Below are 22,625 nucleotides of genomic sequence, written 5' to 3' on the forward strand. Positions count from 1 at the left end.
GGAGAATGAGAGATGAAAACAAGGTTTTCGAGCACTAGAGGGGAGATAGTGGAAGGCTGTTTCCCATGACTGGGGAGCTTACAACACGGGGAACCCAGGATAAGGGGTCAGCCATTTAAAACAGAGAACAGAAGAAATTTCTTCATTCAGACGGGTTGTGAATCTTTTGAATTCTCACCCCTAGATGAACACCGTATCTTTAAGACCAAGATCAATGGCTTGTTGCACACCTAGGAAATCAAAGGTTATGGCGATATGAGAAGTGGGCGAGAAAGTGTAATTGAGGTCAGGGTTCAGCCATGATTGCACTGAATGGCAGAGTAGACTCGAGGGCTGTCTGGCCTACTCCTGCCCTTGGTCTGATAGAATACATAGAATACTCCACACCATGAATACATTTTATGCAGTTACCATCCAGGGATGGACCTTTCTTTCTGTGACAATGTATCCAGATTTTACACACTGGGCGGTAAGCAGGCCCGTCACCCAGTGATGGACAGGGAATCTTTACAAAACAACACCCTGTAATTCCCCACCCCCTGCCTCCATCACATCCCCATGCACCTCCAGAGGTGAGAGTCTGTGCTGAGAGGCAGAAATCACAGAATCTGCCTAAATAAAAACAGAAAATTGCTAGAAATACTGGATAGGTCCAGCAACATCTGTGGAGACAGAAACAGAGTGAACAATTCCAATCCATGACTTTGCATCATTACTGGAAGATGTTCAAGCAATTTATCAGTAAGTACAGAGGCGCGGAGAGGGGGGAAATGTGGGATTGGGAGCATACGAGGACAAAATAAAAGGTCTGTAGTGGGTGGAGAGCAGGAGTTTCTAATGAGAAAAGGATTGAAGATGCAAGACAAAAAGGAATGGTAATGGGCTAAAGGAACAAAAGGTGCACCAAGAGGAGGTGTAAGTAGTTAAAACAGAATATTATCAGCACCTGATGTTTCAGAAAATGGTGCAGTTGAAGGTTTGAACTTTATGTCCTATGAAGGATGAGCTGCCTCTACCCTGATGAGCTGATGATCAATGATGTTCTCTCTGTTTAACGTGCTCACTTTAACTGTAAAGCTAAAATAACACCATTTTCAGTTGCTGGATGTTCTATGAGGCTTCGATTAGTAACTGTCTCCTTTACACAAAACTCCATAACTCATACATAAAACAGTGAGCTATTCCCTCACCTCCTCAGTCCAACAATCCCATGGATATCACCTAGTCGGAGTTTCACAGGATCATCAACATCCAAGTCCCTGAAAACAAAGAACCTCTTAGACAGGTAAAGGAGGCATTCAACATCAAAACAACTCACACAAAAACTTTAAAGTAGGAGATTATCCTCATGCCCCTCACAGATTCATTAATGAAGAATGTGTCAAAGATGAAAATATTAGGAAGGATGATCAAAAGCTTAAAGGGGGAACTGGGCGGGGGGTGGGGGGCGCATTGATAGTTAGGGATGTACACAGGGCCACTGATTGGAGAAATATACAGTAGTCAAGAGATTGAGGGGCTGGAGAAAGTTCAAAAGAGGAGCAGGGCTATGGAGGTTTACAACCAATATCAGCATTTGCTAGTTCAATGGTGTCTTTATCTTCCATTGATGACCTCACAATCTGATTGGATATAGATGAGGGATCTTACACTCTTGTATTACTACCACTTTGTATTCAGTGATCCATTAATGCAGAATTTTCTGCACATTAACAGGTCACTCAGTACATCAAGCCCTTGTCAATAATTTCTCCACATGATTAGTTTAGGATTGATACAGGGCTGTGGAGAGAGAGTGGGACAGTGGGATTAGTTTGGGGATTGATACACGGCTATGGGGAGATTGAGGCAGTGGAGTTAGTTTGGGATTGCTACAGGGCTATGAGGAGAAAGTGGGGCAGTGGAATTAGTTTGGGATTGATACAGGGCTATGGGGAGAGAGCACATAGGAAAATTAACAAAAACATGGATCACACACAATGGGTCAAATGGCCTCTCCATCTTTGCTTCAAAGATTTTTCAACTATATTGATCCTAAGGACCTTTCCCTGAAAAGGTTACCCTCTACACATTCCTTGCACAGTAGCTCCAGGATTGTAATACTCACCACATGTCCATGTGCAGTTCAGTGTTACGGTAATCCTCAACTTTCCTGCAACAAGAGAGTCATTAATAACGACAGATCTTGGAATTGAGTCCTGTGAAGGGATCTTTCAGTAAATCCATGAGGAGTGATATAGCCAACATTTGATTTGATTGGATTTATTATTGTCACATGTATGAACATACAGTGAAAAGTATTGTTTCTTCCGTGCTATACAGACAAAGCATACCATTCATAGAGAAGGAAACGAGAGAGTGCAGAATGTAGTGTTACAGTCATAGCTAGGGTGTAGAGAAAGATCAACTTAATGCAAAGTAAGTCCGTTCAAAAGTCTGACAGCAGCAGGGAAGAAGCTGTTCTTGAGTCAGTTGGTACGTGACCTCAGACTTTTGTATCTTTTTCCCAACGGAAGAAGGTGGAAGAGAGAATGTCCGGGGTGCATGGGGTACTTAATTATGCTAACTGCTTTGCCGAGGCAGCGGGAAGTGTAGACAGAGTCAATGGATGGGAGGCTGGTTTGCGTGATGGATTGGCTACATTCACGACCTTTTGTAGTTCCTTGCGGTCTTCGGCAGAGCAGGAGCCTTACCAAGCTGTGATACAACCAGAAAGAATGCTTTCTATGGTGCATCTGTAAAAGTTGGTGAGAGTCGTAGCTGACATGCCAAATTTCCTTAGTCTTCTGAGAAAGTAGAGATGTTGGTGGGCTTTCTTAACTATAGTGTCGGTATTGGGGGACCAGAACAGTTTGTTGGTAATCTGTACACCTAAAAACCTGAAGCTCTCGACCCTTTCTACTTCGTCCTGTTGATGTAGACAGAGGCATGTTCTCCTTTACGCTTCCTGAAGTTGATGACAATCGCCTTCATTTTGTTGACATTGAGGGAGAGATTATTGTTGCCACACCAGTTCACCAGATTCTCTATCTCATTCCTGTACTCTGTCTCATCATTGTTTGAGATCCGACCCACTACGGTGGTGTTGTCAGCAAACTTGAAAATTGAATTGGAGGGGAATTTAGCCACAATGTCATAGGTGCATAAGGAGTATAGCAGGGGCTGAGAACATGATCAGTACCATGCAACTGATTGATTCTGTTCAATGTGGCGATCTCATGGTGAAGCAGTGAGTAGGAGCATCATCTGCCTGACTTTGCTATACTCTCTAGGGTCCATCCAAGTCTGACACTATCTGTGTTTCTGGGCCAGCTGATCTTAGGAGGACGGGGGTGTAGGACAGGATGGCAAGGGAAACTCCCTTTATGTCAGAGAAGAGTAAAATCAGCCAGTGTTCCAGCTTGCCCTTGCTGTGTATTGATACAGCCAGCAAGTTCTGTGAGGGACAGAATCAAGTGCAGCTACGTTGCCCTGCATGGTCAAAATGCCTGCTAACACAAGAATGGACTAGCATTAGGAATACTGAACAAAAATACCACACCACCCACCTACTCCTAACTGAAAGAAATGAAAAAAAGACAGAAGAACAGCGGGACAGAATAGAAATAAAAAAGCAGTAAACCCTCTTTCTGCAAGGATTCTATGATTCTAAGCTGAAGGAATGAGGAAGCAGCACGAGAGGAGAGAGAAAACATGATGAGAATGGGCAGGGAAGAGAGTGAGTATAATCTCCAACCCCCCCATATATAACACCATGGGAGATAGACTAGGACAACTTGCAGTGACTCAATGTGCCAATATTAATACTCACAAGAGAAATGTTTCATTCCAAATGGGGTTTAGGGTCTGCTTCTTGACTTCTGTTCTTTGAATTTGATCCTGAGGGATTGAATCTTTCACTACAGCTTTCTGTCGTCTCCTGGGCAGGGGACTGTCTGCTCTGGCCTCTTCTTCTTGTTGTTCTTCAGTAACCATCACTCCCAGCAAACAATAAGGGTCACTGAAACCTACAGAAGAAATCCATTGAGAATATTTGGATTAGATTCATGGTAAATTTACCACAGCAATCCCAGAGGAAAAACTCTGCACTCCAGAATATCCTACAATCTCATACACAGCCTTCTCACATACGTGAGCAGGATACCAGAAAGGGTTTGTCATTTGGCAGGTGGGGCCAGTTTTCCTTGACCATCTGTTTGAGGGGATTGCCTGCTCATTGTAAAATCCACCTGATTTTAACCCCATTGAAAGCTACTCCATTCTCCCAGGGTATCACCCAGTTATTGAAAGTGAGGATTTTCACTGTAGCCCCCATCAACAGTTTTCTCTCCATCGCTCTCTATTTTGGCTCCCTCCCTCTCTCTCTCTCTTTTATCAGTGAACCTCCAAAAATGTCCAAGTTCAACATCCCCAATGTTGATCCTCTGATATTAACTCGAGGAGATGTGAACCAAAGTGATAACTTTGCTCTTTGAGGCATCATATCAAATTAGCAAATGTCAGCTGCTGTTGTACACCTCCCCAATTCTCCCTTCCATTTGGAGACCTGACAGGAGGTTCAGAGGTTGAGACAGAGTTCAAAGTTCAAGAGTGTACCTCATAGGCTGTCTGACGGAACAAGTCAATTGATCTCCCTGCTTTACAGTGGATGCTGCTAAAACCTGAGACTCTTACCGAACAGATACCCACACATATGCCCATAGACAACATGGGAGAAGGTACAGTGAGGTTGACCTGTTCTTGTCTATGTGAGAAGATGGCAACAAGAGTGTTATCTGTGGCAGATATCTCAGTTAATGAACGCTCGCACTGCTACTCATTGAGGTTTTGTAATCATGGATGACTTCAACTTGCTTGGAGAATGACCATAGACCACCATGAGAGAGGTCCCAGGTCAGTCGAAGGCGTGGCTGGGTCTGGTGGTGTGAACTGAATTGGGGCCCTTTGTGTCCAGAGGAACCACCAGAAAGCCACTGATGTAGATTCCTTCTCAGGTTCTGCTTCAGTCGGGTATCAGTTTCCTCCAATTCGATCACAGACTTTGTGTCCTCGTTATCTGGAAGGGAAGGCGGGAGGGGGAACGGGATCTTGAAAGGAAGGCAGTGGTTGGGGGGCGGGGGTTGGTAGTGTTATTCAGCTTCAAGTTGTTGCCTGACGCAGGTGGTGCCACCTCCATGGCCAGTAATGAGATCTGCTCTGGGGTGGACTCTATCCCAGAAATGGTCCAGCTCATAAATTTGTTTTTGGTTTTCAAGTTGGGACTCCCCACCAGGTTTGAGAACATTCGGATTAATCTTGTCCGAAGCCGCCGTGCCATTAACAGTTCCACTGGGGCCATTCCTGGTGTTCTATGAGGCGTGGTCCTGTAGTCAAATAGGAATAATACATCTTTGTTCTCTATGGATGTTGTAGATTGTTTCTTTATGCCAATTTTAAAAGTCTGCACCGCCGTTCCACCAGCCCATTTGATGACAGGTGATAGGGTGTTGTTCTGATGCCATTAGAAAGCATGACATTTTGGAGCTCACTACTGGTGAAGGCAGTGCTGTTGTCAGAAACCAGAGCTTTTGGTATTCCATGCGTGCAGAAATTCTGTCTTAATTTCTCGATTGGAGCGTGGGAGGTAGTGGAGTTCATGTGGTGTATCTCCAACCATTTGGAGTCTGCATCCACCAAGATCAGGAACATGGAACCCATAAAAGGCCCGGCAAGTTCCATGAGCACTCACACCCTTGGCCTGCCAGACCATTCCCATGGATGTAGCGAGGTTGAGGGAGGGAGTTTCTGATTCTCCTGGCACGAATCACATCGTCTCATTCTGTGATATCAGAGTCGAGGCTAGGCCACCAGACGTGGCTCCTGGCCAGCATTTTCATCTTAGATACTCCAGGGTGGCCATTTGTAGTTCCGTAAGTATTTGATGCCACCCTGGGTGAGGGACGACTACTTGGGGCCCCCAGAGGATGATGCCATTCTCAACACCAAGCCTGTCTTTTTGGTCAGATAGGGTTTCATTTCATCTGAGGGTTGTCCTCTCAATCCATTCAAGATCATGTGTTTCAATTTGGACAGAGTTGGGTCCTTTTGTGTCCTGACCTTAATTTGCCTTGCGGACACTGGCAGAGTGTCTAAAAAATTTAGGGTTATCACAACCCCTTCCACTGCTGGTACAGGAGCTGGGCTTGTGGGCAGTGGGAGGCAACTCATTGCATCAGTGTTGGCTATCCGAGTTTCAGGGCAGTGTTCTAGGAGGTATTCATAAACCACTAGTAACAAAGTCCAATGTGTTTCCAAGCGGAGGCAATCGGGGTACAATCTCATCTTCTTTAAAATGTCCCAACAGTCAGTTACTATGATGAAACGTGCACCATAAACATATTGATGGAATGTTGTCACACCAAATATGACTGCCAAACCCTCTTTCTCAATCTGAGAATGCCTTCACTTCGCAAAAGGTCTTAGATATGGATGTGATAGGCTTTCCAATGGTATGATAAGTGCAGCCCCCAACCCCGTATGGAGAAACATCACATGTCAGGATGAGTTCTTTCTCTTTTGTCAAAATGGGCCAATATGTATGATGACAGTAGCTGTTGTTTAACTTTATTGAAAGCATCTATCTGTGGTGCCTCCCAGGACTATCTTTGGTACTCCGTAGAATATGTAAGGAAGGTCAGTAAGGAGACAAATTTGGGATGAATTTTCCGTAATAGAGGCCTCAGGAAGGATTTTAACTCCATGGTGTTTCTTGGAGTTGGTGCTTTCTTGATGGCCTTTACTTTGTCCGCTACCAGATGTAGACCTTTGCCATCCACCTGATAGCTGTGGGAGGTCACCTCATTCACTCAAAAAACACATTTCTCTCTTCAGGCATACCCGGCTTTCAAGAACCTCTGCAAGGCATCTTCTAAGTTTGTCAGGAGCTCTTGTTCCAAAGTCCCCATGACCAGAACTTCAACCAAGTACACTGCCACTTTGGGTATCTCTTTTATGTTTCCCAAGAGTCGTTGGAATACGGCACATACCGACCCAAAGGGCAGGCGAGTGGATTCATATAGACCCTTGTGATTGTTGATTATAACAAACTTTCGAGAAGGCTTATCTAATTCAAGTTGAAGATAGGCGTGGCTCATATCCAACTGAGACAATCCCTGCCGCCTGCTAACTTGGCGCACAAGTCTTCGATTCAGGGCTTGGGGTATCTATCAAGTCAGGACCAATTGACTGTAAGTTTATAGTCTCCATAGAGATAGACTGACTTGTCCAGTTAAAGGACAGGGCTTACAAAGGTGGCCCACTCTGCAAATTGCCTTATAATGCCCTAATTTCCCAGGTGCCCAAGTTCAGTCTCCACCTTTTCCAGTAGGGAGTATCGAACCAGTCTTGCTCTAAGGTACTTAGGTGTAGCATTGGGGTCGATGTAGATCTTGGCTTTGGCTCCTCCAAGTCCTTCCTGGAAAACTTCAGGGTATCTGCTGATAACTTCATACAGGTCCTCCACATTCAGCCTGAAGGTCTCGAACCAGTTCAGCCTGATCCGCTGGAGCCAATCTCTCCCTATAGGGTTTAGTCCTTGCCCCGTACAACAATGAGTGGGAGACGTGCTGATTGCTGCCTGTAAGTCACAGGGGTTATTGTGGTGCCCCTTATTTGTAATGGTTCCCCCATGTAGGTGCCTAGTCTGACTTTCATGTTTCCTAAATTCAGGAGTTGAATATCAGTTTGGAGGTGATCGTATGTCTGCTCCCCAATAACAGAGACCACAGCCTCCATGTCCACCTCCATTTTCAATGGATGGCCATTTAGCAGCAGCACTACCAGTACAGGGGGAAACCTTTGTTGTGATGATGTGGTTTAGTTGCATTGTCATTGTTTCTGGAAGTGGGTGTACCTGCATGGTACAGTCCGGATCTGGCCTTGGCTTCTTCCCTGAATAACACGCATTTTGCCTATTCCTAGAACTTTGCCTTGGCTGTGCCCTTTGGCAGTGCTTGCCAAGATCCATCGTCTGGCATCTACAACCTTCTGGGTCATATTCCCTAGTATTCTTGAGGCCGTCACTGCTTTTCCTTGACTGCCTGATGGTGTGAGTTGAGCTCTGATGTTGTAATGGACTCTCTGACATCTTACTCATGCAAACACTCTCCATTAAGAAATAATCATTGTTGCACAGGACCCCTCCCCTTAACCAGAGGACATTGCTTTCTGACGCCCCCTGTAGCTCCTAAGCCCCTTTCTCTGCATTTTCCCGTGATAGAGCTATTTCAATGCCCTTTTTAAAATCGAGGTTGGGTTCTGCCAATAAATTTTTACACTGTCAAACTGTTTATTCTGCATATCAATTTGACTTGCAACATTTCATTCAGGGAAGGCCCGAATTCACAATATTCTGCCAATTTTCGTAACCTGGCCAAAAATTCAGTAAGGAGTCTAACAACACCAGGTTAAAGTCAAAGTCACAATGACGGGTTTGACCATTACAGATGGTTTTTCATTTACTGTTACAATGCTGGGCATGGTCTATTGCAATTTAAAGGTTATTCTACTGTGGGAATTATACTGAGGCTCCTCTTGGTTTCTTTGTGACTCTTCCACAGCCACCCTCTGTCTTCCTGAAGTTAGTCGTAAAGGAAGCCCAAGGACTTCTGGCCAAAGATGCAAATGGTGAGTATGTTTTGTTTGCTTCATGAGAACAGCAACAGAACTCCCACTCATTGACTTTAACCTGGTGTTGTTAGACTCCTTACTGTGTTTACCCCAGTCCAACGCCGGCATCTCCACATCAAAAATTCAGTAGCAGGCTCCCCAGGGGTTCTCCCTGTTCTGTTAAAGCAGCATGGTGGCACAGTGTTTAGCACTGCTGCCTTACAGTGCCAGGGACCCGGGTTTGATTCTGGCCTTGGGTGGCTGTGTGCAGTGTGCACGCACTCCCAGTGTCTATGTGGGTTTCCTCGGGTGCTCCGGTTTCCTCCCACACTCCAAAGATGTGCAGGTTAGATAGATTAGCCATCGTAAATGTGCAGGGTTATGGGATGGGGCGGGAGGGGGGGGGGCCTGACCCGGAGAGTCAGTGCCGGCTCAATGGGCTGAATGGCCTCTTTCTGCACTGTAGGAATTCTGTGGTATTTCTGGGTATTTCAGAGTGCTTTGGGTCATAGTGATTTTTTACCAAATCTACTAACTCATTACAAGTTTTTGAATTGTCTGGATAGGTCAGATTTTTTATCGCACTGAATGTCAGGGCCCCAGATTCTGTCAATAAGATGACTTTCTGTTTCTCATCTCCTTCTGTATTATTGGCCCAGAAAAAGTAACACATGCGCTCTGCGAATTAGTCATAGTCATCGAGTCATAGAGGTATTGGCCCAGTCTTCTCCGCTTGCATTATAGGGTTCAAGTTTATTGTATAGAGGCATTTTTATTTTTTTCTTACCAGAGAAGGGTCTCTTATTCTTAATGAGAAAGGTTGTCTGGGGAGAAATCTTGTTTTACTTCTCATCACCAATGTAATAATCTCACCAAGGCCAGTCCTCCATCACCATAACCCTTTAAGAGCTGCATCCACAGCTTACAGTAATAAGTCCAAGCCTGGAGACCTACAGAATAATAGCCTGGGTTGAGGCAGCGGACATTAAGCTTCCCCCTGCTTGTTTTCCATTGGGCGAGCCCCCACTCGCTCAATAGGGGAGTTCATACTCCACAAAGCCCACGGGGATATCTGTTGATGATTCCCCCATGTCCTTCGTGGCCACCGCATTGAATGATTTCAAACAAAACATTTGTAAGGAACTGACTACTGCACCCCAAAATAACCAGAAATAGTTTTGTCTATTTTTTAAAGGGCATTTTGAGTCATTTAAAATCAGGTTACTGAAAGATGCTCATTGGACACTGATTTTACGATGCTTATTCTTTGGTTTTATCTAATTTCCAACTGTACTAATGAGATTGTTCATTAAATATGTTTAGGAATATTTTTCAAATAAAGTTTTCAAAAAAATGTGTTTTAAAGCGTTTTCAGACTGTGTGCTGCTTCGTTGCAGATGTCACATTTGGCAGAGTGTGAATAAGAGTATTAATGGAACCTCTAAGAAACATTCTTATTATGTTGAAGAGTTAAACAAGAGAACAAGAATTATTTTTGCACGATAGGAACAAACAAAAACAAATTTATCAAACACACTTATTAAAATTAAAATGTTCTCATATTCAACAAATACTTAAGTCTTGCCTTCTTTTTGTCATTTGCTGATCTTTTGCTCATAACTTTATTTAATAACAGGAGTGCTGCTGGAGAGTTCAATTCTCATATCAAACACACATACACACACAGACTCGCACCCAAAAACACACCCAAAAACATGCATACTACAGCAGTACAGAGTGTGGACAATATGGAAGGGTCAGGTAACAAGTCACTGTGGGTGGAACTCAGAAACAGGAAGGGCGCAGTCACTATGCTGGGGGTATACTACAGGCCTCCCAACAGCCCACGGGAAGTTGAGGAACGGATATGTAAGGAGATTCTGGACAGGTGCAGGAAAAATAGGGTTGTTGTAGTGGGAGACTTTAATTTCCCTCACATAGACTGGAAATCGCTTAGGGCTGGGGCCCTGAACAGGGAAGAATTTATAAAATGCGTACAGGAAGGCTCTTTGGAACAATCCAACTAGTCCAACTAGAGAGAGGGCTATATTGGACCTAGTACTGGGGAATGAGCCCGGTCAGGTCATCAAAGTTTCAGTGGGGGAACATGTGGCAAATAGTGACCACAATTCTGTAAACTTTAGGATAGTAATGGAAAAAGATGAGTGTTGTCCTATGGGTAAGGTGCTGAATTGGGGGAAGGCTAACTACAGCCGGATTAGGCAGGATTTGATGGCTTTGATTGGGAGAGGCTGTTCGAGGGTAAATCCACATCTGGCATGTGGGAGTCTTTTAAGGAGCAGTTGATAGGACTGCAGGACAGGCATGTGCCTGTAAAGAGGAAGGATAGGAAAGGTAGGATTCAGGAGCCGTGGATAACCAGTGAAATTGTGGGTCTAATCAAAAAGAAAAAAGAGACATACATGAGGTCCAGGCAGCTAAAAACAGATGGAGCACTGGAGGAATACAGAGAAAGTAGAAAATAACTCAAACAGGGAGTTAGAAGGGCAAAAAGGGGTCACGAAATGTCCTTGGCAGACAGGATTAAGGAGAATCCTAAGGCATTTTATACATACGATAGGAATAAGAGGGTTGTTAGGGAAAGAATCGGACCTCTCAGGGACAAAGGAGGGGAATTAAGCTTAGAACCAAAGGAAGTAGGTGAGATCCTAAACGAATACTTTGCATCAGTATTCACAAAGGAGAGGGATATGTTGACTGGTAGTGTCTCAGAGAGATGTGTTGACCCGTTAGAAAAAATCTCAATTACAAGGGAGGAAGTGTTAGGTTTTTAGGAAACATTAAGACAGACAAATCCCCAGGGCCAGATGGCATCTATCCTAGACTCCTCAGGGAGGCGAGAGATGCAATTGCTGGGCCTGTAACAGAAATCTTTGTCTCTCCACTGAACACAGATGAGGTCAGTAAGAGTTTTAACAACACCAGGTTAAAGTCCAACAGGTTTATTTGGTAGCAAATACCATTAGCTTTCAGAGTGCTGCTCCTTCGTCAGATGCTCAAACGATCTCAAATCTGCTCTCAAAAGGTTTGAGAGCAGATTTCCACTCCATCTGAAAAAGGAGCAGCGCTCCAAAAACTAATGGCATTTGCTACCAAATAAACCTGTTGGACTTTAACCTGGTGTTGTTAAAACTCTTACTGTGTTTACCCCAGTCCAACGCCGGCATCTCCACATCACAGGTGAGGTCCCAGAGGATTGGAGGATAGCAAATGTGGTCCTGTTATTTAAGAAGGATAGCAAGGATAACCCGGGTAATTATAGGCCGGTGAGCTTGACGTCCGTGGTAGGGAAGTTGTTGGAGAAGATTCTTAGAGATAGGATATATGCACATTTAGAACTGAATAATCTCATTAGCGATAGACAGCATGGTTTTGTACGAGGGAGGTCATGCCTCACAAATTTGGTTGAGTTTTTTGAGGAAGTGACAAAAACGATTGACGAAGGGCCGTGGATGTAGTCGATATGGGTTTTAGTAAAGCTATTGACAAGGTCCCTCATGGCAGGCTGGTGCAAAAGGTTAAATCTCACGGGATAAAAGGTGAGCTAGCTAGATGGGTGGAGAAATGGCTTAGCTTTAGAAGATAGAGGGTAGCAGTGGAGGGGTCTTTTTCCGGTTGGAGGTCTGTGACTGGTGGTGTTCCGCAGGGCTCTGTACTGGGACCTCTGCTGTTTGTGATATATATAAATGATTTGGAGGAAGATGTAGCTGGTGTGATCAGTAAGTTTGCGGATGACACGAAGATTGCTGGAGTTGCGGATAGTGATGAACATTGTCAGAGAATACAGCAGGATATAGATAGGCTGGAACATTGGGCGGAGAAGTGGCAGATGGAATTTAATCCAGATAAATGCGAAGTGATGCATTTCGGTAGATCTAATGTAAGGGGGAGCTATACAATAAATGGCAGAACCATCAGGAGTATAGACACACAGAGGGACCTGGGTGTACAAGTCCACAGATCCTTAAAGGTGGCAGCACAGGTGGAGAGGGTGGTGAAGAAGGCATATGGCATGCTTGCCTTTATTGGACGGGGCATAGAATATAAAAGTTGGCATATGATGTTGCAGCTGTATAGAACGATGGTTAGGCCACATTTGGAATACTGCATCCAGTTCTGGTCGCCACACTACCAGAAGGACGTGGAGGCTTTGGAGAGAGTACAGAGAAGGTTTACCAGGATGTTGCCTGGTATGGAGGGTCTTAGCTATGAGGAGAGATTAGGTAAACTGGGGTTGTTCTCCCTGGAAAGACGGAGGATGAGGGGTGACCTAATAGAGGTGTATAAAATTATGAAGGGCATAGATAGAGTGAACAGTAGGAAGCTTTTTCCCAGGTCAGAGGTGACGAACACAAGGGGTCACGGGTTCAAGGTGAGGGGGGCAAGGTTCAACACAGATGTCAGGGGGACGTATTTTACACAGAGGGTGGTGGGGGCCTGGAATGCACTGCCAAGCAAGGTGATTGAGGTGGACACGCTGGGATCGTTTAAGACTTATCTAGATAGCCACATGAACAGACTGGGAATAGAAGGGATACAAAAGAATGGTCTAGTGGGCACATGAGCGGCGCAGGCTTGGAGGGCCAAAGGGCCTGTTCCTGTGCTGTATTGTTCTTTGTTCTACTCTCTCTCACAGCCACACACAATCCATTCTCTCTCACACACACATTCACACACACTCACCTCTCTCACACATAGACATGCTCTCGCCTTTCTCTCTCCTTCATACACACTCACACCTCTCCATTCCTAGAAGTCCACCTCCCCTCCACCACAGCCCTCCCACCTCAGGCTTGCCCCTGGCCTCTCCTCCCCCGGCCCCTCCTCCCCCGGCCCCTCCTGCCACAGCCTCGGATAGGTTGACTAGTGCACCTGTCAGTAGCCAATGCATTGTGAAAACCACCTTAGATTGGACAAGTGAGAAGTGCAGCCTTTTTAAAATAGCCAGACCTACCATGGAACCCCAGGGGTCCGCGGAACCCAGTTTAGGAAACGCTGTTCTCATTAATACCCTATAGCCTGAAGACTATAACAGATTTTGCTCTATTGCTGTTCTCATGAAGCAAACAAAACATACTCACCATTTGCATCTTTGGCCAGAAGTCCTTGGGCTTCCTTTACGACTAACTTCAGGAAGACAGAGGGTGGCTGTGGAAGAGTCACAAAGAAACCAAGAGGCGCCTCAATATAATTCCCGCAGTAGAATAACCTTTAAATTGCAATAGACCATGCCCAACATTGTAACAGTAAATGGAAAACCATCTGTAATGGTCAAACCCGTCATTGTGACTTTGACTTCAACATTCCGTATCGGTCACTGTATCACTCTCTGAAATACTCCAGCAATATCACTCTTAAACCCTCTCACTGTAAGAATCTCCCTACTCCACACTATAATAATCCCCTATGTAAACACTCTGGTATACTATACTCCACTGACTCGCTCAGTCTGATATACCACGTACCTCTAACCATAACAACTTCCGATAATCTTTCCCACTTTGCATTTCGTGTACTTTACATGGTGTCCTTTTAGGAAGTAGTGACAAATGTTACAGAAAACAAACCCTAAACTGTAATCATGCCCATAAACAAAGCACGTGAGGCTCTTCAGCTCACCTTTAGGTGTTTGACCCTCTCCAGAATAACTTTGTGTTCTTCTTGGTCCATCTGGAAAGCCTAGAAAGAGAGAGGTGAGAAACTGCCCATCAGGTTATTGTGGGAAAACTCTTTCTGTCAAGAGCCAGGATGAGACACCAGAAATTAGTTTGCGTTTTGCGAATGATAGTTTTGTTTTTTTAAGGTGCATGGGTTTCAATCTGGAAACTCTCTAACGCATTTGAATACAACATTCAATCCTTATGACACCTAAAGACAAGAGGTTACACTGACAGTGCAGCAGGACCAGAGCAGATCAGAGGTTAAACTGCATGTGCATCCAGCATTATTTATCAATGGCTTGATTCTATGCTGTGATATCCATATACAGTAAACTCTGTGTCTAACAACCAAAATTCTCTAGTAACCGGAATTTCTGACAGCTTGATTTTTTTTAAAAAGCAGATCACTTTCAGTGTTCAAATAATGCATTTCTAAAAATAAATTAATAGCAATAGATTGAAATGATTTGATTATTGGGTCAGTTTTGGTTACTGTGCCTGAACAAAGATATTCCTGCATTTTAGCGTGTGTCTGGAGTGATGTAACTCCCCATTAACTTCTTGTTTACCCAGCACCAGCCAGTCCTTGAGGATGTTCAAGAACAAAGACTTTGCTGTAATTGTATAACTTGTTGCACTTTTCAGCCTAACATCCTGTATTGAGAAAGTGCAATTTGCAGCAATGATTGAATGTGAAGGGGCAGTGATCACAGAACCTGTGAAGTTAATTTTCAATGCAGTTCTGGGGACCGTACCCACCATAGGAGTACAACAATTGGGCCACCAATGTGGCCAAAATATGCTGAATCCTTGCCTTCACTGGCAGCTTCCATGGGCTTCATTCAGGAGGTGAAGTCTCAATCTTCCTTCAATAAGATCAGCAATATAACAGATGATGTGGCTGGATACCAGGCCACAGTCACTCCTTCTCACCTTGTTTATAGCTTCCAACTAACTTATTTCCTCATCAGTTGCAGGTCAGTGCTCAATTCTCTTACCCCTTCACCCCATAGCCCGGAAAATCTTGGGACTATATATATACATATATATATATATTATAGTCATATATTCTTCAACTGGACTATTTAATAAAATAATTTTTTCTGTGCTGTTAAAAATGGAAAATTGCTGAGCTAACAACATGTCTCCTGCCAGTCACCTGATGGCTTGCAGCAGTTCCTTAGTAACAATGCCCATGGGATGGGGAGGCTGCTGCAGCTAACTCTGAACACAGGATAAGCCTTCTCAGATCGTAATCTCCCATAACGGTGCTACTGGCTGAAGCATTAGCATTGCTTCTCGGCCTTTTGGCTAAGATCAAGTGTAGTATGGTCGGCAGCCCATGGTCGGCCGCACTTGGTTGAGGTCATTAGGTTACACTGAAGCTTCATATGTTTCATATGAAGCAATTTTTAAAAGTGGCATCTCGGCCTTTTGGCTAAGATGCAAATGAGCTCAAGTCTTGGAGGAGGAACCTCCCCCCCCTTCTCCAATCAGCTTGACTCATGTAGATCAGGCCCAGGACAGGGTGGTTTGGTCGCTCGGCCTGTCTTGTCAGCCTGGATCTGAAATGTCTCAACTTGTTGAGACTCTGAATTGGATTCGATTTGATTGAATTGGAAAAGTATTTTTTTTTAAATTAGCATCCTAACACAACAGTTTTGACAAAGAGAGCATCAGTTAGTTAACCCAACACCAGTGGCTCCAAAAATAAAGGAATTCCAATTCCAGTTAAACACCAAGATCCCAGCCTTGGAAATATATATCCTGGGTCCAACATCAAGGAGGTATGTCACATGACCTCCAAGCTGCACCATGATCTCGTCTGTCGGAACTGAATTCCAGCAGTTACTGTCTGACCTCTGAATGTGAACAGAACTCCAGGCAACAGCCTGTGCTGCCTAACGTCAAGCTGGTGGCAGCAGAAAGAACTTGAACCTTCATCAAACCTGCCAACTGCTGGAACCTTGGAACACGTGCCTCCAAACCTACCCATTCTAGGTGCCTTCTCCTGTTGTGCAAGTCTCGATCTGAGAAAGGCTGGGGCATTCTACAATCAACCAATCTCTCCTCGGAACATTCTGGTTGACTCATGTTTCCAGACTCTGGACACATATATTTTGTAGTTGTATTGTTATTGTTGCCTTGTCCTGAACCCTCTTCCTGTCTCCTCATCCCCCATTTATTGTGTGAGTGTAAAAGGGGTGGATGTTGTGAAATCCTCTCATTTGTGTGTAAAAATAAACTAACCATCTTATTTTCATCTTACCTCAGGTTTGCTGTGTAAGTTATTAATAGAGGATGGAACAAATACAAATTGAAGGGTTGGGAGAAACATCCCAACATTTATAAAGGGTGAAATCAGAATAAAGAAAACACCTGTTTATGGAGTGGGGAAATCAGGAGTTTAAATTGAACCCACCAGTCTGTGACACAATCAACAAGACAAAAACATCTGGTCATTTATCTAATCGCTGTTTGTGGGATCTTGCTGTGTGAAAATTGGCTGCCATGTTTCCCACAACGGTGATGAATCTTCATTTAACCATAAATTGCCTCAGATGTCCTGAGATCATAAAAAAAGCGTTACATCAATGCATGTCTTACTGTTTTTGTACACTCTGGACCCAGAGGGAACCACAGTAGCTAGCTGTTGAGGAAAAGAAATGTGTCCAGTTAGTTTACTCACATTCTCCAGGTAATGAAGGAGCTCAGTCTTATTTACGGTGTGGCATTCTGAAGGTTTGCCACTGCGATAAAGAAAGGTGTACAGGGCTTCTTCATACAACAGGTTTAGCTGCATGGAACAGAGAAACACCACAGTCAGCTTCTGGATAACTAGACAGACTGTAAGGCTGCAAAATGTTCACAAAACTTACTTTCAGAGCAAGGGATACCCAACACTAGGTCAAATCCTGCTCCCTTTCACCATCTAGTGGTTCCTGTTGGAAGTTGCTTGTGGGAATGCCCCACCCCATTAGCTGCCCAGAAATATGATTGTTCCTGAAAATGGGCATGCAGGGATGAGATGGGTTGGGTTGGGAATTGACAATGGGGTTAGGGGAGAAGGTGGGCAGAGAATGGGGCTAAAAGGGAGAAGTGGGCATTCCTTTCCTTCCTCCAAATTCCAGGGGCGAAGTGGAAGTGACTCCCTTTGACATCAAAGCAGCATTTAGCCACACACGGCATTAAGCAGCCCGAGCAAAACTGAAGTCAATGGGCATCAGAGAGAAAACTCTCCACTGGCTGAAGTCATATCTAATACAAAGGACAATGGGTGTGATTGTTGGAGATTAATCATCTCAGCCCCAGGACATCACTGCAAGGGTTCCTCGAGCATAGTCTGAGGCCATCTTCAGCTATTTCAAAGTAGTCTATGCCCACTTGCAGCAAAACCTGGAAAACATCTAGGCAAATCAAGTAAGATTCATGACACAGAAGTTCCAGGAAGTGACCATCTCAAACAAGAGAAGAACTAACCATCATTCCTTGACATTCAAAGAACAAAGAAAATTACAGCACAAGAACAGGCCCTTCGGCCCTCCAACCCTGCATCGACCATGCTGCCCGACTGAACTAAAACCCCCTACCATTCCGGGGACCATATCCCTCTATTCCCATCCTATTCATGTATTTGTCACTCTCATATCTGCTTCCACTACCTTCCCCGGCAGCGAGTTCCAGGCACTCACTATCCTCTGTGTAAAAAACTTGCCTCGTACAGGGGGCGGCACGGTAGCACAGTGGTTAGCACTGCTGTTTCACAGCTCCAGGGACCCGGGTTCGATTCCCGGCTTGGGTCACTGTCTGTGTGGAGTTTGCACATTCTCCTCGTGTCTGCGTGGGTTTCCTCCGGGTGCTCCGGTTTCCTCCCACAGTCCAAAGATGTGCGGGTTAGGTTGATTGGCCATGCTACAAAATTGCCCCTTGGTGTCCTGAGATGTGTAGGTTAGAGGAATTAGCAGGTAAATGTGTAGGGATATGGGGGTAGGGCCTGGGTGGGATTGTGGTCGGTGCCGACTCGATGGGCCGAATGGCCTGTTTCTGCACTGTAGGGTTTCTATTCTATTTCTATTCATATCCTTTAAACCTTGCCATGTTAGCGCGAGTGGGCGAATACGACCACTACAGATCCAGAGTCAGGTTCAACAATGGCGCAGCTTTATTGCTTTACGTCGATAGATGTACAATCAGGACGTACATACAATAACAGTCCCAAAGGTAGTCTGAAGACCCGCCAAAATGGGTTATAGTTATAGTCATATTCTGTAGTTGATGTGTAAATGGTTTGTTTATGGTTTTCTGCTTTGGTCATCCTGTTTAATGGGTTTTTAGGTGCGGAGTTGATGTGTTAAGTCTGGTGATTGCCCAGTCTAGGGAGGTGAGAATTGTCTGAAATCTCCGGAGTTTCTTATACAATAGGTGTTTAATTGGATATCAGGAAGTCTTCCAGGTCTAGGAGACCTTCTGAAGTGTTTGATAAGGGCTTCCTGATATCCTTGGAGCCAATTTAATTAAATGGAAGGGTATGCTAATGTGAGTTCCTGAGTCCTTTTGTCAGCCTTGTTTCTGCGTTTTAAAAGACCTGCTTGTCTGTTCACACTTTGTGCCTGGGTGCTGCTTTGTCCTGTTTCGTTTATTTGATTTTATTCTAAGAAATATTTAATCTAAGGAATCACAGAAATTTGTGTCTGCTTACAACCCCTTGCACCTTAAACCTGTGCCCTCTTGTAATTGACTCTTCCACCCTGAGAAAAAGCTTCTGACTATCCACTCTGGCCATGCCACTCATAATTTTGAAGACTTCTATCAGGTCGCCTCCTCAACCTCCGTCATTCCAATGAGAACAAACCAAGTTTCTCCAACCTCTCCTCATAGCTAATGCCCTCCATACCAGGCAACATCCTGGTAAATCTTTTCTGTACCCTCTCCAAAGCCTCCACATCCTTCTGGTAGTGTGGCGACCAGAATTGAACACTATATCCCAAGTGAGGCCTAACTAAGGTTCTATAAAGCTGCAACATGACTAGCCAATTTTTCTGTTTCTCTTTTCCCCCTTCTCTCTTTCCCCCTCCTCTCAGTCTATCTATTTCTCTTTCCCCCTTTCTCTCCCCCCTCTCTCTTTCACGTGTCAGAAGATGGAGATACAGACAGAGAAATCCAACAATCACAACCACAGCAATGTGATAAAGACTCAATCTCCCCTCAGTCGTCTGCAGAAAGGCTTCATTACCTCCCTCATTTCCCCCAAACCCCATTTCAAGTTTCAGACTTTTTAATTCCAGACATTCGAACCCACTTTGCAGTCCGTGAGCGAGAATTTGTTTTAAAAAGTGTGGTTGCTGTTGCAGTGCAGGCAAAGGCCACAGGCCCAGTGCGTACACAGCAAGATCCCACAGCAGCAGCAGCAATATGAACCTAAATCAGATGGGACACAGTCCTTCCCCCCCTTTGCCTCTGTTACAAGACCTTTTCCTCACAGTCCACACACACACCCAAATCTGCCACCCTGTGTCAGTGTGTGTGTGTGTGTGTGCGTGTGCGTTGTCCCAAGTCTGGAGACTTCCCCACAGTCCCCTTAAAGGTTTAAACTCCCTCTGAGAAAAACTCCTTAAAACAAAATCCCTGTGGTACACAGCAAGATCCCGTAATGTGCAGTCAGCTGTGTTGAGTGTGTTTTAATTTGGTAAATGTTTATACAGAAAGAGAGTGAGAGGCAGAGAGGGGCCTAGACAGTGAAATCAACCCCACAACCCCCCTCCCCGGGACCCTCAGAATTAAAATGGAGTCCCTGTCCCTCACTGAAGCCCCCTTCCCTCTAACAGCATGCGTCTCTCCCTCTGCTTCGAACCCACACCTCCAGCTGCTTCCATCTCTTCCTCTTTTTCTCGCTCTCCGCCTTTCTGTCTTCATCTGTTTCTGCTACATTTGCTGTCATGTAGGAAGCCAAATACTGCCATCTATGCACAGCAAGATCCCACAGGCAGCAATGTGCTGAGAATTCTATATCCCCCCTCCCTCAGTTACCTGGAAAGGTTAATTAACTCCTCTCTTTTCCCCATGTTTGAGTCTGGGTACTTTTAATTCAAAAAGGTCTATAGTGCTTTATGGTCGATGAATTAATCCTATTTCTAAAAGTGTGAATTTTATTAGCATCGTTGAATCCCGCACTAACAACATCCCGGAGGTAGCCAATGATCAGAAAGTGAACCAGCCATATAAATGCTGTGGCTATCAGAGTAGGTCAGAGGCTAGGAATCCTGTGGTGAATAACTCACCTGCTGACTCCCAAAACCTGTCCACTAGCTACAAGGCACAAGTCAGTTGTGTGATGGAATACTCTTCACTTGCCTGGATGAGTGCAGCTCCAACAACAAGAAGCTCAACATCATCAGCCATACAAAAATATGAACATACAAATTAGGAGCAGGAGTAGGCCGCTCAGCCCCTTGAGCCTACTCCACCATTCAATAAGATCATGGCTGATCTGATTGTAACCCAACTCCACATTCCTGTCTACCCCCAGTAACCTTTCACCCCTTTGTCAATGAAGAATCTATCCATCTCAGCCTTAAAATTATTCAAAGACTCTGCTAGGGTGGCACGGTGGCACAGTGCTTAGCACTGCTGCCTCACACACCAGGGACGCCGGGTTCGATTCCTGGCTTGGGTCACTGTCTGTGCAGAGTCTGCACCTTCTACCCGTGTCTGCATGAGTTTGCTCTGAGTGCTCCGGCTTCCTCCCACAGTCCACAAGACAGGTGCATGCATCGGCCATGCTAAATTCTCCCGCAGTGTATCCGAACAGGCACTGGAGTGTGGCGACTAGGGGATTTTCACAGTAACTTCGTTGCAGTGTTAATGTAAGCCTACTTGTGACTAATAAATAAACTTTTAAACTCCACTGCCTTTTCAGGAAGAGAGTTTGAAAGACTAACGAACCCCTGAGAGAAAGGTTTTTCCTCATTTCTATCTTAAATGAGTGACCCCTTATTTTTAAACAGTGACCCCTTGTTCTAGGTTCTCCCATAAAAGGAAACATCCACCTCAGGATCTTAAAGATTTTGATTAAGTCACCTCTTACTCTTCGAGATTCCAATAGATACAAACCTAACCGTTCCAATCTTTCCTCATAAGATAACCCGCCCACTCCTGGTATTAATTTAGTGAACATTTTCTGAACTGCTTCCAATGCATTTACATCTTTCCTTAAATAAGGAAACCAATACTGTACACAATTCATCATATATGGTCTCACCAATGCTCTGTACAACTGAAGCATAACCTCCCTACTTTTGCATTCAAATCTACTCACAATAAATAAGAACATTCTATTAGCTTTCCTAATTGCTTGCTGTACCAGCCTTTTGTGATTTGTGTACTTGGACACTAAGATCCCTCTTCAACTCAGAGCTCTGCAATCTCTCACTATTTAGAATATAAGATTCTTCTTTATTTTTATTACTATACTCCATTTGCCAGATCTTTGCCCACTCACTTAGCCTATCTATATCCCTTACTGCCTCTTCACAATTGACTTTCCTGCCTATCTTTGCATAATCAGCAAATTTAGCAACAGTGCCTTTGGTCCATTCATCTAAGTTTTTTTATAACAGTTGTAAAATGAGGCCCCAACACACCACTCGTCACATCCTGCCAACCAGAAAATTACCCATTTATGCCTACATACTGCTTCCTGTTAGCCAGCCAATTTTAATCCATGCCCAATATCTTACCCACTACACCATGAGCTTTTATTTTCCACCATACCTTTGATGTGATACCTTATCAAATGCCTTCTCGAAATCCAAGTGCAGTACATCCACCAGTTCCCCTTTATCCACAGCACATGTGACTCCAATAAATTTGTTAAATATGATTTCCCTTTCACAAAACCATGTTGACTCTGCCTGATTGCCTTGAATTTTTCCAAGTGCCCTCCTATAACATCTCTAATAATGGCTTCTAACATTTTCCCTATGACAGATGTTAGGCTAGCTGGTATGTAGTTCCCTGCTTTTTTGAATAAAGGTGTTCATTTGTTATTTTAATGGATCCTTCCTCGAATTTAGAGAATTTTAGAAAATTAAAACCATTGCATCAACTATCTCACTAGACATCTTTTTAAGATCTTAGAATGATGACCATCTGGACCCGGGGTGATTTGTCAGCCCACTGACCCAACAATTTACTCAGTATCACTTCCCTGGTGATTGTAATTTTCCTGAGATCCAAATATATTGCGCTGCACTCACCCAACACACATTCTTCTCTCTTGCAAAACAAGGTGGCGCACAC

At 44.4% G+C, this 22,625-nt stretch overlaps 1 protein-coding gene and 1 pseudogene across 2 annotated transcripts in view; one reads left to right on the forward strand and one right to left on the reverse strand.

The window, feature by feature from the left end:
* Positions 1–22,625, reverse strand: part of unc13d (unc-13 homolog D (C. elegans)) — a 148,216-nt gene that overhangs the window by 87,595 nt on the left and 37,996 nt on the right. The window contains exons 3-8 of one of the 2 annotated variants that reach the window (XM_078225269.1): positions 17,017–17,124; positions 14,287–14,346; positions 13,749–13,815; positions 3,812–4,007; positions 2,108–2,152; positions 1,191–1,259 (exon numbers count right to left, since the gene is read on the reverse strand). In XM_078225269.1, the coding sequence (XP_078081395.1) occupies positions 1,191–1,259; positions 2,108–2,152; positions 3,812–4,007; positions 13,749–13,815; positions 14,287–14,346; positions 17,017–17,124 (545 nt within the window). Of the gene's footprint in view, positions 1–1,190; positions 1,260–2,107; positions 2,153–3,811; positions 4,008–13,748; positions 13,816–14,286; positions 14,369–17,016; positions 17,125–22,625 lie in introns of those variants that run through there. The other variant, XM_078225270.1, reaches the window with a different exon arrangement.
* LOC144502131 (U2 spliceosomal RNA) lies at positions 15,619–15,791 on the forward strand (annotated as a pseudogene).

Source organism: Mustelus asterias, chromosome 12 (genome assembly GCF_964213995.1).
Source record: "Mustelus asterias chromosome 12, sMusAst1.hap1.1, whole genome shotgun sequence".
Classification (NCBI taxonomy): Eukaryota; Metazoa; Chordata; class Chondrichthyes; order Carcharhiniformes; family Triakidae; genus Mustelus; species Mustelus asterias.